Here is a 16459-nt window from a genome sequence, read left to right on the forward strand (position 1 = left end):
TTAATAGCTTTTATTTCATACTGGTATCTTAACTACTACATAACATTTTTGTTTTAAACAAAATAAACAACGTCTGAATTCCCGCTGTCATTGGCAACGGGAATTCGAGGCTACTTAATTCCCTCATGGCGGGGTTGACATAATCTTAACTAGATCACGTTAATTTTCAATGTTATCACACTTCGTTACATCGACACTAGCATTAAGATCGTTGCAATTTCCACCCATATCAAATTTGCAATGATTAAACGTGCAGTTCGCGAAAACAGAAGAAAGATGTTGGCTGCTACCAGTTACCATACAACCTATATCAGTCGTAACCGAAGTGGAAGCTTTTTCTGTAACTGTTGAAAAAATCCTCTTTTGAACATCCATTTTTCGCGGCATCGATTGATCAACGTAACTTTGAGCAACCTTTGAAGACTTCCAATCCCCATGCATTTGAAGACTGCACAAATCGCCCCCTCCTTCAATTAACGAAGTAGCAGAAGTTCTTCTATAGCAATGCCCCGTGTAACCAGAGGGATTCGACAACTTCAAAAATTTGGCAATTTCACAGGGTAATTTTGAAAATGAGTTCTTCCCCACTGGTTGCGTAGTGCACCTTTCATTGCGATAATTCAAAAAGAATCTGTTGTGTGGAACGTTGGGAGGGCGCAATTTGATGTAAGCTCTAAGAATACCAAGACAATCCACCGCAGTCTCATCAATAACAGTAAAATAACGATCTTTGTGAGTTTTTGTATCCACCAAATTTACGACGAAAACAGTTCCTCTATCCTCAACATCACCAACCATTAAATTTACTAGCTCGCATGTCCGACAACAACCAGCTATTCCCAATACAGTTACCACCTAAAAACGGTTAAATCAACCAAAAAACGTGGAAATATTTTTGATTGCACTCACCTTCACGAATAAATATTTTTCATCGGGGGCGCGCTGGAGGAATTCGATTACTTGTTCTCGACTCAACACCTGTGACTTCTTTGGTTTATATCCTACATTTTTCGCTTTTAAAAACGAAATCAAGATACCATACTTAGAAATGTCAATCTTTTCATGCAAACGCAGCATCGCTCTCACCATAGAATAATACGTCCACAGGCAGGATGGTTTACATATCTTGGATCGTTCCGAAAAATAGGCAAGAAGAGCTTTTTCAGAAGCTCCTGTTACATTTTTTTCTCGTCGCCACGTGCAAAACCGGTCAAATTCCTTCTTATATGCCTTTTTAGATTTTATGGGAACCAAACACTCTTCAGCCTGCGCAATTTCACTGAGAACATCCTCAGAAAAGTTTTCCTCAAATTCCATGGGATCTTCCAAATCGTAAACTCGGAAATTCGAAGAATAGGTAAACTCAATTAACGTATTTATTTTAACGTCAAACAAATACATCACCAAGACAACGATGCAACACCCACTATTCGAAAATTTTATTCATCATTTTATCATTTTATTCTTTTCCTATTCGTTTCAATATTTAAAACCAGTATGAAATAAAACTATGAATGCATCACGTGAATTAAATTGCGGCAAATTCCCTTGAGAAACTAATTCTCTCGGCCTACGGCCTCGAGAATTACATGTTTCTCGCGGGTATTCACCGCATCTTAATTCCCTTGATACATTAATAGCTATTTATTTTTTATTGATAATTTACATGGTGGTTAAAATATTAGTCTATAGCCACATAAACCCCGCTGTCATAACAACGGGAGTTATAAAATCTAATCTCCTCTGTCAGAACAATAGGACTTTGACAATTAATTGACAATTACGGTAAAGTGAAACACAAAGGTTAGCTGTCAATCGGGTAATATAACAGTCAAAACCTACAGAAGGAACGAGAATGACATTTCATAGACGGTAACCATGTTATATTTCTTAAAATGGTCTTCTTTCACGATACTTAACTTCATTCATTTTGTAGATTGTGATACAGATCCATTGTCGTAGCAATTGTGTGTAAAACAACATTTTGAAATACATCTAGGTACTTTTCAGATTTCCTTTAGACAGTGAATGGCGAATTTTAGACTTCTTGGGCTTAAAACCCTGATTCTTATTTTTTAAAAACGCTTTCAATTGCCCATAACTATAATTCAAAGGAACGTCTTAGTATTGTTCAAATTCTAATAGATAATAATGTGTATAAATAATACCTTCTCTCGCACACCGGCACACGTAGCATGGATCTAAGCATGGAGTAGTAGGTCCACAAACAAGACGGTTTTCCCTGCTTAGATCGTTCACTAAAATACGCCAAAAGAATTTTTTCCTTCACAATCTTCAAGGATTTTTCCGATCGCCATTTACAAAACATGGAGTATTCGTTTTCATATAATGTTTTGAGGTCGCCGGCACTAACCCCTTAAGAGCATCTTCAGCTTCTTTTATTCCCTCCATGGGAACATCATCATCTTCATTCCCATCCAACATTTTCCTTTCTTGAACAAAGCCAAACGACACAAAAATTGCTTTCAAAATTACGGACGCAGCATTTTTTGTTGTTTATATACGTAACTAGGTAACCATGGCAGTCGCAGCCAACCCCATATGCAACAACGAGAATCAGATGTGAAATTTTTATTTGCAAATTAATTTACTTTTCAACAGCAATTCTACTATTATCAATAAAAAATAAAACGTAGAATGTAGGTACCACGGGATAAAACAGAGTATAATTCCCCTCGGGGAACGCAATACCTCGCGACTACGTCGCTCGGAGTATTACTGTTCTCTCAGGGAATTATACTCTTGTTTTATATCCCTTAATACATTATCTACTATAAAACCAACGCGAATCGCGGATAGGAGTTCGAAGCCGACCTGCGTAGCTCAGGTGAGTTTACGTTTCTTAGCTGTAACTTTGGCTACAAGGGTCGTGGGTTCGAATCCCAGATAAGGCATGGTTGTTTGTGATTGTATTGTATTTATATATCTATGGATTGTATAGTGGGTTGAGTGAGAAGGGTAGTTATTAGCTAACACTCCGCCCACTATAAAATAAAGGCAATAAAAAAATTAAAAATTCGTGAATATTGGACAAGCGTACGGTGACAGCATTAGGTATATTATTGTAACCATAGCAAAATCTACTAATTCGGTTAAACCAATCAGCTCAATGATAAATTCGAAAAAACATGGCCGACATGGAGCATATGTCAACACTATCTTTATACGTGACAGACGACAGAAAGTCGTACATGTTCGTCAATATGGAAAAAATGGCCGCCCTTCGGCCGTCCAGTGTTTAGGTACCTTATAAATTGGTTCAGTTTTATAGTTTTGTTTGTTTAATGCTCTTTAATTTGTCTCTGAGTAAGGCGCTTTAGGAGCGAAAAACTGAAGAAAGTCCGAAAATTTCCAAGTTTTTGAGGTACCAACAGTTATGTTCAGCCCCTGGAGGGGTACAAGAAAGCTTAGACTATCTTAAGGTTTTAAAACGAATACCAGCGTTCCCCAGATCCTCGCCCAGATCACTTTAAGGTCCTGTTCCTACTTTACTGGACTGTTGCTAAACAAGCTTATTTGTACATTATCCAGGGGAAGTATTCGATACGTTATATTCTTCTATAAAAATCAGAACACATTGCTGCAAATAGTCAGATTTATTGGATTTGAGGAGGGAGTTGATCGTTCACTATGTTCTGCTGAAATAGGGGCGATAGGCATAAATGGTGCTGCTGTAGCTGCATAGTTTTCACTTTTTTAAATGGGAAGCAACATGCAAACTGGAAGTGAAATCTTCAGTTTTGCCCAACTAATTTTGATGTCCTGCTTTTATAAGGATCAGGATGAGGATAATCCGATTGGTGAAAGGAAGGGACTCGAGTCTCGATCTGAAAGAGTAACCATTCAAAGGCGTCAGCAACGGCATAAATAAAATTCTTGTATTCAAAATCGTCTTTAACCTCTCGCTATATTATTATCATAAGGGAAATTAATCATGTCGAAAATGTGATGAGGAAGCGAAAGCTGTTGGGTGTAATGGTCTCTGACATTATATAAATTTAAGAAAAATTTTCGGTTATCTTAACCTCATCAATAGAATAAAACACTTGACACAATATCTATTATGTTTAAATTTTGTGAATTGCTTTACTGATGGCGAAATACAAAGTGAAAATTTACTTATCAACTTAAAAGAGAGAATCCCTTTTTGGTAATGGCTTTTCTAGTGATTACACGATTAGCTGACTAATATCAACGATCTTAATGGTCCAAGATTCCAGGGCCCCCAGAAGTTACTTATTTTCTCACAAACCAACTGTATGTATGTACGTTGAGTGTATGCGTACCGACTAGCTAGGGCCGATGGCCAATCAGTAGGTACTCAGTGTTACAGTGACTGTATGTATTAGGACAATGGCGACAACTTATTTTAATGTCCGCTCATCTGCCATATTGGGACGAACTTAGACAAGGCAGTATAGAAACAATGTACCATAAAAACTGCTCCTTTCATATGTAAGAAATATTCGTTGTGCTTCAGCAATAAATGTTAAAATTGAAACCAATTCAAGCGTATTTATAATCATAATTGAACAGCATAACCAAACGTTTCGCAATTAATTTGTGTTAAACACACACACACACACACACACACCCTCTCACACACACACCCTCTCACCCTCACACCCTCACACACACACCCTCACACACACATATACATAGAACCAAATGTCCTCAATATAGATTTTACCTTAAGTAGCACCTTTATTCACAGAATTTTGTAAAACACCAAAAAAGTGTATACCACAGTATAGCATTTTAGCTCCAATATTCGGAACCAAGGTCCAATAAAAAACGAGATACCCGGTTCACCAGTGTTCTTAATTGAGTCACTGTGCCCAGTGCTAAAGGTCACATTTCTTACAGCCTCACGATTTTGACGAATGTTTTAGGGGCACTTTCCGTCGGCCAGACCAATCGGATGGGCCAACCCCCCCCCCCCCCCAGCAATATACAGCGTGTTGCATCGACAGGCGGGAAATCTCATGTAAATTTGAAGGTAGTTAACTATTGGCTTCCCTAATTATTTTAGAGGAAAAATCTATTTAGGTTATTTGAAGAGTATTAAAATCCGCATCTAAAGGAATAACTTTCGATGTTTTTGATTAACCCCTTAGCGAGATATTGCCAAAAATATTTTGTAATTTCTCCCTTCTTATCGCTAGGGAACAATATTGAAGTAAAAGTTGACTATCAAATAAAGTTGTCATACTTTAATGCTTTATTTCCATTATTAGCCCTGAATTACCCGACTGAAGAGAAAGTGTTGATGATTAAATGTGATTGTCAAGGAAATAGTTATCGACCAGTATCAGCATTACAAAATATTTTTGGCAATATCTCGTTAAGGGGTTAATCAAAAACATCGAAAGTTATTCCTTTAGATGCGTCTTTTAATGCTCTTCAAATAACCTAAATAGATTTTTCCTCTAAAATAATTAGGGAAGCCAATAATTAAGTTCCTTTAAATTTACATGGGATTTCCTATGTCTCGCCTGTCGATGCAACACGGTGTATAAAGTGTCGGTATGAGTATGAGCGCTAGGTCATTATTCGTTCTCTTGAGCGTGAGAGAGATGTCTATACGCATCCTTCTTCTTATACACTTTGATTTATATCAAAGTTGCATTTTTTTTAAAATAGTTGTTGCAAATTTTGATCCCTTGGTCAATTTGTATGTATTGCATGATATCTAAAATCCGTCGTCTATTGGTGATTTTTTGAAAAAGTAGATGTGAAGTAACAATGCGATTAAAAGACTGCATGAAATGTACTAACATTCGTCGAACGGTCAATGTTAAATTTTTTTCTGTTAAATGAAATCACTGCGTCAATGTTCAAAATTTCAATCAAAGGTAACTTGATTTTTATTAATAGAACTACTATTTTTTTTTATTGGATCAATTGTAGGATTTGATTACCTTTCCAACGATATAAGCATGTCGGTAATTACCTGCCTTTTACATATTTTATGTAATTCAACAATTTCTAATATAATTTATAGTGTTTTTCGATTTTCAAAAGCTCTCAGTAATTAGTAGGCCGTTAAAAATTATGAACACCAATTCAAATTAAAAAACATTTCCCTGCAAACAAAACAAAAGAGACTCAGAAACCACTTCAACCCCCTCAAAGTATCCACCTCGCAGGATATTATTGATTTAGTAATTCTTTAACGTTTAGGCAAAATGAGGTGAATCACCATCGTGGCGGTGAAACCACATTTCCTTTATTACTTATGTGCACCGAAACATTTTGAAGACCATCAAAAAGTACTTAAATATTTATAGTAAACAAGTAAAAAGCACCGTTTAAATTACTTTTCTCAAATTCCATTTTTCTAATAAACTTAACTAATCAACAATGCTAATGAACCAAATTGACAAATCAAATTCTATAACTCTCGCCAGGAAAGAATGCCGGTCACAGAACACTTGATCCCGACCTACAATCTCTGTTTTTTGTAAGGTGCTAGCGACTTCCGGGATAGTATCGTGTCCGTGTTGAACGAAAAGACTTTTTGTTCAACATTAGCACGATCCAGAAGTCGCTCGCATCTTAATAAAAACAAAGATTGTAAATCGACACAAGGTGTGCTGTGACCGGCAATCTTTCCTGGTGAGAGTAATACATTTGATGCAATGAAAAAAAACTTGGTAGTTCCATTTAACAAAATCAAGTTAGCTTGTGATTCAAATTTGGAAAAGTGATTTTTAACACAAAGAAGGTGTAACTTTGACCGTTAGTACAATATACATTTCATGATTACTAACACTGCAAAGTCACTGACTTAAAAGTCTTATGATAATTGGTATAACTATTCAGTTTTTACTGGACACCTACTTTTTAAAAAATAACGAATTGTGGGTAAACGACTAATTTTAGATTACATATTATTATAATATTAAAATTAACCAAGGAATTGATATACAGTAATAATTTAAAGCGAATTCAATTAAAAAAATTGCAACTTTTGATATAAATCAAATTGTATAACAATTGCAAATTCGGTGAAAATATTGTTAGGTTGTCAACATGCCCCGATACTGAATTTTAAATATGTGCGTTAATAAACAAACCCACAATCTTCCACCCATCTACAGTTAACCATACTGGATTTTGTTAAATTGGATTGTGCGCTTTATACGACTTGCAGATGTGTTGCATACTGACTCCCAAGGTATTGCGCAAACGCAAGCGCGCTAAAATTTGAATTTTCGTACAACTGTCAAGTTTAAGGGGTAAATAATACACCTAATACACATAACCTGCAAACGTTATAATTGAAGATAATTTAACTTACCTATTGTAAGTAGGTGTAGTAGGTATATGTTAATGCCATGTTATCAAGATGAATTTTGTTGTTATTCCTAGAATATGCCAAAGGCGATAGAAAGAAACAATTTCGGTAAGTACTGTAACAGTTAATTAGAAATAGTTAATGCAATCTACTTACAGACCAACGGTAGAGAGAGAGAGAGTTGGGCGGTCTAGGACATTTCATTGCCGCCACTTCATTGCCGCCATTTCTAGACCGCCACATCATTGCCGAGCCAACTCTCTGCACACCCATCTCATTGCCGACCCAACTAATTGCCGTCCATATCATTGCCGTGCCAACTCATAGCCAGTAAGAATTGGTTATAGAATGAAATTTTAGACCTGTTGTGCAGTCCTGTTTTAGCGGAATGGGACGTTTCAGCGCCGCCGTTTCAGCGCCTGACCCGGTTCACCACCGGCCGGTTCATCGCCGTGTATGTAAGCGCACTGGATAATGGTATATTAAGTAACAAGGGATTAAAAAGCAAGCCTCGGGCTTTGAATCATTCTTTCAGGAACAAAAACTGGTTTAATCCAGTGTTATACTTATACTAATTTTTCCAATACCGACCGATCTGAATCCATTTCAAAATTAATATGCAATAAAAAGTATGAAAAAGTATGGTAGGCTTTTTAGGGTGTTATAGTTACGGTCGCTTGTTTGTAACTGTCAACAAAAATTAAGAATTTTTTATTTTGCTAAAATCATGCCTGTAAACCCTTCTAAAAATATTGAAGACGAAAGTCACGAAGCATCTGAAGGCGCTTCTTTCATCTCCTAAGATGTCATTTGCTGATAAAGGTTAGTTTGTGTAAAACATTGCATGCTCATGCGGCAATTATGGATATTGGAGGAAGTTGCAGCTTGCAGATCAGAGGAATTGTTAAAAATGAACGTGACTACATAGACGATGGAGAATCGATGCTGGTAGTTAGTATTCCAGGCACAAAAACTAAAAGTCAAGAGTTTTTACCATTGTTGAGGCGGAGAAGAACTCAGTTAGTTGGCATTATTATGTATAGGAAGAACTGGATGTACACTACGGCCCTTTATAAATTGTGCTTTTCATATTACCTGTTCTGAAAATAAAGAAAATGAATACTTTCTGAATGTTTTACAAAAAAACAAAAATGAGGGATTCAAATTTTTTTTAATAGATTAGGTGCCTTCACCTAAACCAGGACCCGTCTCAAATTTCATTCTATAACCAATTCTTACTGGCTATGAGTTGTCACGGCAATGATATGGTCGGCAATTAGTTGGATCGGCAATGAGATGGGTCTGCAAAGAGTTGGCACGGCAAGGAAGTGGCGGTCTAGAAATGGCGGCAATGAAGTGGCGACAATGAAATGTCCCATTCCGAAGTTGGGTGCTGGACGAATCACAAAAAACCAGACTACATGCTACAGCAATGAAGTACTTGCGAAGGGTAAGGGGAGTTGGTGGAATTCCTAGTGAGAAGATAAAAAAAGAAGTGGATGCTCTGATAGAGACCTTTGATAGACAAAAATTAAAACGCTTATTTAGACGCCTTGGACGAATGGAAAACAGTCGGCTTGCGAAACACATATGGAACACCGGAATTCAAAATAGGAAGAAAAGGGAAAGCATAACGACAACATAGGATATGTAGGTACCTAAGTAGCAAGAATACTTCAAGATCAGGGCATAGAATGGGAGGACGCTAAAGGTGCCTTTAGACTAGAAAGAAAACACACGCAATTTTCTGTCGGACACTACTGTCTTAAGTGTAAATAGCATTGCGAGTCCATTTGACAGAACTCGCGGAAGAATTCTTTCGACACTTTTCTTGCCAGTCTAAACAGGCAAAAGTGCAGCTCACCAAGTTCTTGCCAACTTTCCATTTCGTTTCGATATTTTGGCGAGCAAACGTGCGAGTTTTATTATATTGTGGCACGTAAATGAGTACCCTCCTTTTTGATTTTGTAATAACAGTTCCTGAAGGTCTACCGCTGACATACGAATAAAATTTCTAAATTTTGGTATTGATTCTCCGATTATCAGCGCATCAATTAATTTATTGTAGGCCCCATACTTTTCTCTTCTTGGAATCCATTCTCTCACCCAACACTTCCTTTTGTGCTTCACATTATTGCATAAAACTACAGCCGCGGCAACACAAAGATGTGCTTCAAAAAATTGCAATTTTTTAAACAGAGAAGATAGTGTTTCCTTCTATTTATGTACTTAAAGGGTGGGTTATCTTGTGAACAAAGTCAAACAGGAAAACAAAATATATTCGATACACTATAAAGATTACTCCTAGTAGAGGAAATGTCAAATTGAGTTTTTATTTTAAAAAAATTATCATTTATGAAACGGGAGGAGACTATATACTTTTATGTGCACTTAATAGGTGGCTTGCGGCTGTAAACAATATATGGAGTTTTATGTGAAAGTTGGTTTTCTTAAAAAAATTGTAATTTTTTGAACATGAAAGGTTTCACCTTTATGTGCATTGAAAGGGTACCATGTGGACTTTGTGCATAAAATCAAACAATGACACAAAAATGTTTGAACTAATACCATAAAAACTCTCACAATTCACAAATCGTTATGTAAAAGTGTAAATCATTTATCGATCTTTTATTAAACAATAACCGAACATGTTGTAAGGTATTTGGTTACAAAAATAAAACATAATTATTTATATTTCTCAAAAAGAGCTTTCGAGTCGAGCTGAACTGATTTCTTTCGAGCCAAGTTGGGCAACCATAATTTCGAACCAAGTTTTTAAGATGTTCGGCTCGGCTCGGCTCGATTCCATCCCTATCCAAAAGGTATCGGGAAACTGAATTTAATTGGTACTAAAGTGGTACTAAATGGTACTGCTTATTGCTTTTCTCCTGATTATAAATTTTCCGTGCACTGACCAATACAAGTATATCACAAAACTGTTGGCGTAGATGGACCATGAAGTACTAAATAGTACTGTTGTATATTAATGGGCTGGTTATCGATATCCAGTTCTAAATAATAGTAATAATAAAAGGTCGTTTTACTAGCTAACACATCAAAATATCCAGGTTCTTAATAGATAGGAGATTTTTTATCATTTTGAGATAGTACTCATACAGTACTTCAACACTGGGGCGTACCCGCCTTTATGTAATTGGCACGAAAAAGGAACGTATAATGGCCGTATTCACCGAAAAAATTAAAGATGAGCTTAGCTTAAGCCTAGCTTAAAATCTTTTTCAACCATTGTCCCATAATCGTAACCATGGATATTAAGCTCGTTTAAGGGCCGGTTTTACAATGGGGTCATCCCGCCTTCATTTTTTATTTCTGATCCACAAAGTACATTAAAAATAAAAAGACCCGTGTGTCCTCAATTTTTATTTGCGAGTAAAATAAACCCAAAATAAATGATTGAAAAGCTGTGTTTTTAGTCCGAATTTGAAACGCTTCAGACTAAATACGTCACAAACCTACAACCAATCACGTAGAAGTGAGCTGGCAACCTTACGCGAGGGTCTGACGTTTGTCACATTTGACGTTTTGAGAGGGATGTTTAACTGCATCTAGCACGAAAGTGACAAGTGCCTGTGACAGATGACGCAAGTTATAAATGCCATTCTCCTGCAATATTGCCAAGTCGTTATGTCATCTGAATGGTTCTAGAAGCTGATTGGTCGGGCTTATTACGTCACAGAGCCCGCCACAATCATATCGTTTTGAATAAACCTTTAAAACCACACATGTTCATTATTTTTTTGCTAATCAGCCTCTATTTTTAAATAAACTTTTACTGTCCAAAAAAATGTTTTATGGTTTCAGGTACACGCTTATTAAATTAAATTAGAACTACGGAATTCAACTATACTGTAAACCCCCATTACACTTTAAAGAGAATAAGATATTCCTGGAATAACTGCCATAGCAACACGTATGCCATTGGTTGACACAATGGTAACCAACGCAACCGTCGACATTTATTCTAAGTATAGCTTATTCTCGGTATACATATACCTTCATTGTAGAATCGGCCCTTAAACTTTTTCGGTGCATACGGACATTATAAGTTTAAATTCACTGTATAGGCATTGTTTAAATAAAGTATTTAAACAATGGTATAGGGTAGAAATAGGGATCTAAAACTGAGTTCCTACAGCGCCGTGTGTCTTCCTTTTCTACGTAATCTTAGTGGATTTTCCCAAATGCCATTATCTCTCATTAAATCTGTCAGGAAAGATAAGAGGTTTTGTGTAGTATAATGAGAAATTATAAACATGTAAATTGCATACACCTATACCTGATTTCTACCTAAAATTTTCGCAATTATTAAATTACGCTTCTATTAGACATCCGCAGCTCGTAATTCAAAATGCAAATTAGAAATCTAACAGATACACCACCGCGTTTTCGTTTATAATAATCGGCCGACATTAACAATTAAACTTTGTCACAAGGTCTAAATTATTACCAATTCCGCGACTCTACCGAAGCTAGCTGTTTGATTTGGAATGATAAGGGCGTAGAAATCTGTAATTTATCTATGTAACTTCGCTGTTTTATACCGATTTTACACGTGAGCTAGAGTTTATCAGCTTGACCCTTTGATATTTGCATTAAATCCTAATGCTCGTATCATGGTGTAACTATAGTTATTGCGTTCTAAAACATCGGTACAGCCGGGCTAAAGGATTAATTGTATACATTTTAGTTAAAATATTGTAGCAAATTTTCTAGGGCGATGTCAAGGCGCCATCAAGTCGATAAAGGATTAGTCGGTGACTATAAAGAATGAAAGCAGATGTTACTCATTCTTTCCATGACATCTTTCCATGACATCATATAATATGCTGATTCGAGACTTCTTTAGAAGCTATTTGTTTGCTATAATATAGGATTAAATTCCCTTTACAAAAATTCTCTCACAATCAAATATGGAGGGTTTGCTTATGAATTAATAGTTATTTACAGACAAGTCAGGAAAATGCCACATTACTGGCGAAGGGGCACAGTTTAAATTAACCTTCCTTCATGAATTTAGAACGAAGATTATATTATAACCCCAGAAAATGGAACTTTTCTTGGACTTCACGTAAAGAGAGAAAATCATACGTTTATTAGCGTGCTGGTATGCCGTCCCCGTTCTGAGATGGCGCTAGTTAATCAGGGAACGCCTAGTTGCGACATGCGTTTTTTTAAAAAGCGAGTTACTCACTCTTATACATCAGAGTTTAATTTAAATTTCCATAAGATGTTTCCTCTTTACGTTATGTACTCCTTGTTTAGACTTACATCTGTAAATATAATATATCTAGCATTATGGTATATAGGCGGCTAGCGAAACATAGTAATAGATAACTCATAGTAGTCATAGTAAAAGCTAACAGTAAATCATACAAAATTTATATTAAAAACAAGCAAATATAAGAAGGAAGGCTCCTCACTTAATTTTGCAAACTTTGAAATTAAGATTGTATTTTCTGTGCCAAGTAAATCTTAATGCATAATTGAATAGGTTTAATGACTAGGCTATGCAAACGAAGGAAATGTTAAGTACACAGAGAGAAGGATGTAGCACGACGATAATGCGAACAATTACCACCGTAATAAAACAACGGCAATTTTGCACAATTTTGTAAATTAATATCTTGTACTAACATCATTCGAGGAATGAGTATCGAAGTGGATTATAAAAATGTTGATATTGAACAAAAACGAGAATTTGCATATGTATAATTATTTTCAACGGTCACTAAATCGTTTCCTTTTATTTACACATTATTTCGACACGCCACTGTGGTGATACGACTTATTAACGGACTCATAAATTCAAGGAAAACTGTATTTAAAAAGACGAATCATTTTCGATTACTAGATTTTACGTTTTATTCCCGCCAAAGTGTAATAAATTTTTAAATCCCTTTTGTTCTAGAGATACCTTCTTCGCGTGTCCCAAATTTTCCTCAGTTCTCCTTAACTAATTTGTCTAATTTTCAAACTTTTTTTTAGCTCCTTTCAATTTTTCCTCCTAAGCTTTCTCTGATTCTTCTGAAGTTCTCCCCCGTGTATTTTTTCCTCCCGTCCCTTTTAGACCATTTTAATAGGTATATATCATGTTTTCTACAAGTTTTCTTTAATTTTCTTTGAAGTATCTCTCAAGCTAAATTCAATTTTCTGTAAGTTCCATCAAATCGTTGATTCTCCTCACATCACTCTTACGTGGACGTCTTTATTGTTTACTTAATTTATCTTAACCTCAAAATTATCTCAAATTCTATTCAGATTCTTTTCACGTTTCTCTAAATATGTGCTCAGGTTTTTGCCGAATTCTAATCAAGTTATTCTTGTAACGGGAGCAGCTTAATGGCGTTTATCTTCGAATTTTCTTTACGGCAGCTCCAAAATTTGGTTACTAGAAATTTCTTTTATTTCCGAGTGAATTAAGCGCCTTTTACTTCTGTAAGGTAAAGGACAGGATACGCCATGAAAGGTTCTCGTGGCGTGATCAAATTATCAGTCGCCAATTTGGCGCGAGATTAACTCGAGTTCCTAGGAAATGCCCCACACTCTTGCAGTGTCGATTATATGTCGGGCGGCTCCTTATCAAGTCAAAAACTGCAAATTCGGAATTCGTTTCAGTTAACGTGGATTTGATCGTAAGTGTCAGTTTGGAAATGGAGTAAATGTTTCTTGGTGATTGGCAGGGTTTCATTGTTTGATTTGGGATCATATGTTAAGTAGTGGTTTTAGAATTAATCACTGGTGGGACAGGAGCTAATTTTCTTTAGTGGGCGGGGTTTCAGCCATGGATACTCTACCTACAGTGACTGTATAAAGACAGTGTGGTCATAATGCTCCATGTCGGCAGAGCTGGGCAGAATACTTTCAAAAAATATTTGAATATTAAATACGAGGATTGTTCAATAGAACGTTTGATCTATGCCGCCATGACCGTCTGCCAAACTATTTGCAGTTTGCTCTTTTCTAAGCGTTGGGACTGCGTTTGAAAATGGCATCCACATGGTAAAAAATCCATCCAAAGACAACTTGCGTGCTGTTATTCAATTTTTGGCCGCTGAAGGACGTCAGCCAACGAAAATTTATACGAGAATGAAAGCTGTATATGCGATATACAGACACTCTGAAACGCTTACGGGTCAGCATCAAGAATAATCGTCCCGGGAAGCTCACAAATGGTGTCATTCTTCTGCATGATGCCCGACCACATGCAGCCCAGCCGATTCAAGAACTGCCTAGTCGCATGAAGTGGGAAGTCTTACAACATCCGCCTTACAGTCCCGACCTGTCACCTTGCGATTGCCATGTTTTTGGCCCATTAATAAAGCAATTACTAAAAGGACGGCGGTTCAAATCGGACGCTGAGGTAAAGTTTGCGGTTAGAGAATGCGGTTCCCTAAGCAGCGTCAAGAATTTTACCAGCACGGAATTTACAGATTAGTACAACAGTGGGATTCATGCCTTAATGTTAATGGAGACTTCTTTTGAAATCGTTGAATACAAAATGTTGTACAGCCTCTAAACGTGTTTCTATTGAACAATCCTCGTAGTAAATACTTTAGGCAAATCAAAAGTATTTGAATACTAAATACTTTTACGTCCAGCACAAATAAATACTAAATACGATACTTTGAAAAGTATTCAAATACTTTCACAAGTATTCGAATACTATAAAAAGTATTCGAATACAGTAAAAAGTATTCAAATACTTGTCACTCAAATACATTAAAAATTAAAAATAGTATACTAGATAAAAGTCTTAATGCTACTTAAAAAATGTCAAGTTATACTTTGTACATGGGGGCTACATGGAAGAACAGCGTTTTGTGCGCTGAATGTAGTCCCTTTCCCTGAGGTTAGCTTTTTTTAAAAATATTTCTATTGTTATATACAAATTTAAGGGGAGTAAAAGCGTATTATTATTATTATTATTATGGTCGGTGTTTATTGTGAGAACTGAGGTCTAGCCTGGTTAACTAATCGCACGGATTAAAATCAAGTAACGATTAGTGTCTGTGTCTGGTGAAGTTATGTAGGGTCCTTAAAAAAAAAATAAATAAATAAATAAATAAAAGATAAAAAAAATCACACACGTAATTCGTACTTAACCAACATACCTATTGATGGGCACAATAGCCAACGCTATCAGGAAAGAGGAAAACAAAACAAAACAAAAAAAAATCATTATAATAATTCCTGTAATTTTATTAAATGGAGTTTATTGTGTAAGTGTTTCTTTGGCTTTGCGTTTGGGTTGAATACGAGTGGGTTGTGAATTATTATTATTATTATTATTATTATATAGGAGGTACCAGGACCTTTCTTATATCAGTTATATCCTTAAGAATACGTGTACCAGTTTTCAAAGCGATCGTACGTCGTGCACATGATACGTACACCTTTCTGAAACTAATCCTAGCGATTTTGAAACAGATCCTTTTTTGTCCGTCCGTCTGTCCGTGTGCATGATAACTTGTTTATAAACGTGCGATCGCTTTGAAAATTGGTACACATGGTCTTAAGGATATAAGAAAGGTCCCTATTGTTACGTAGACTAACGAGTCAAAAAGTTTCACTCCAGGATCGTTCGGTATTCAGTTGTATATCGGATTTTTAGCGCATTTCCACAAAAAAATGCGCTATTGTAGCCACTTTGTCCGTCCGTCCGTCCGTCCGTCCGCTCGTTTTGAGACGCTACTAGTTCTTTATCTTAAGAGCTATTGTTCTACTTTTTTCGCTATTTGGTTCGTTATGGTGTCGAGGCTTGCACCAAGGAAGGAATTTTTTCTGCGTTTATTGCTAAAAAAGTTATTGTAAAAAAACAAAAAACCGTTTTTTACATGTTCTATAATTTTACACTTTTGCCGTTTATTAACGATCCTAGAGATCATTTATAATTTTGTATTGTTGTCTGTCGTCTATCTGTTGGTCTGTCCGTCTGTTCCTTTGCCTGTCTGTCCCTCTATCTGTCCGTGTGAACGATAACTTTGTTTAGAAATGTCCGATCGCTTTTACATCTCCGTTAGTTGAATTGCATTAAATTCAATATGTGCATAGCTTTAGTCATATAATACGCAATGTCCAATGTTGAGACGAATCGATTCAAAATTCTCAGTGCCCTTT

General features: G+C 36.2%; 1 protein-coding gene across 1 annotated transcript; it reads right to left on the bottom strand.

The window, feature by feature from the left end:
* Positions 1 to 14: 14 nt before the first annotated feature.
* LOC116172339 lies at positions 15 to 1639 on the bottom strand. The gene is made up of 2 exons (XM_031489539.1): positions 910 to 1639; positions 15 to 855 (listed from the first exon to the last, which is right to left on the bottom strand). The coding sequence occupies exons 1-2, from the start codon at positions 1399 to 1401 to the stop codon at positions 160 to 162; spliced, it is 1188 nt and encodes a 395-aa protein (XP_031345399.1). The 5' UTR covers positions 1402 to 1639; the 3' UTR covers positions 15 to 159.
* Positions 1640 to 16459: the final 14820 nt, after the last annotated feature.

This window comes from Photinus pyralis, unplaced genomic scaffold, assembly GCF_008802855.1.
Source record: "Photinus pyralis isolate 1611_PpyrPB1 unplaced genomic scaffold, Ppyr1.3 Ppyr1.4_LG5, whole genome shotgun sequence".
In the NCBI taxonomy this organism is placed as follows: Eukaryota; Metazoa; Arthropoda; class Insecta; order Coleoptera; family Lampyridae; genus Photinus; species Photinus pyralis.

Excerpts from the sequence above, each read along its gene's own strand:
- LOC116172339 (XM_031489539.1), bottom strand. The coding sequence starts at position 1,401 with ATGTATTTGTTTGACGTTAAAATAAATACGTTAATTGAGTTTACCTAT. Across the intron at positions 856-909 it reads AAAAATATTTATTCGTGAAG|GTGGTAACTGTATTGGGAAT; the intron begins GTGAGTGCAATC and ends AACCGTTTTTAG.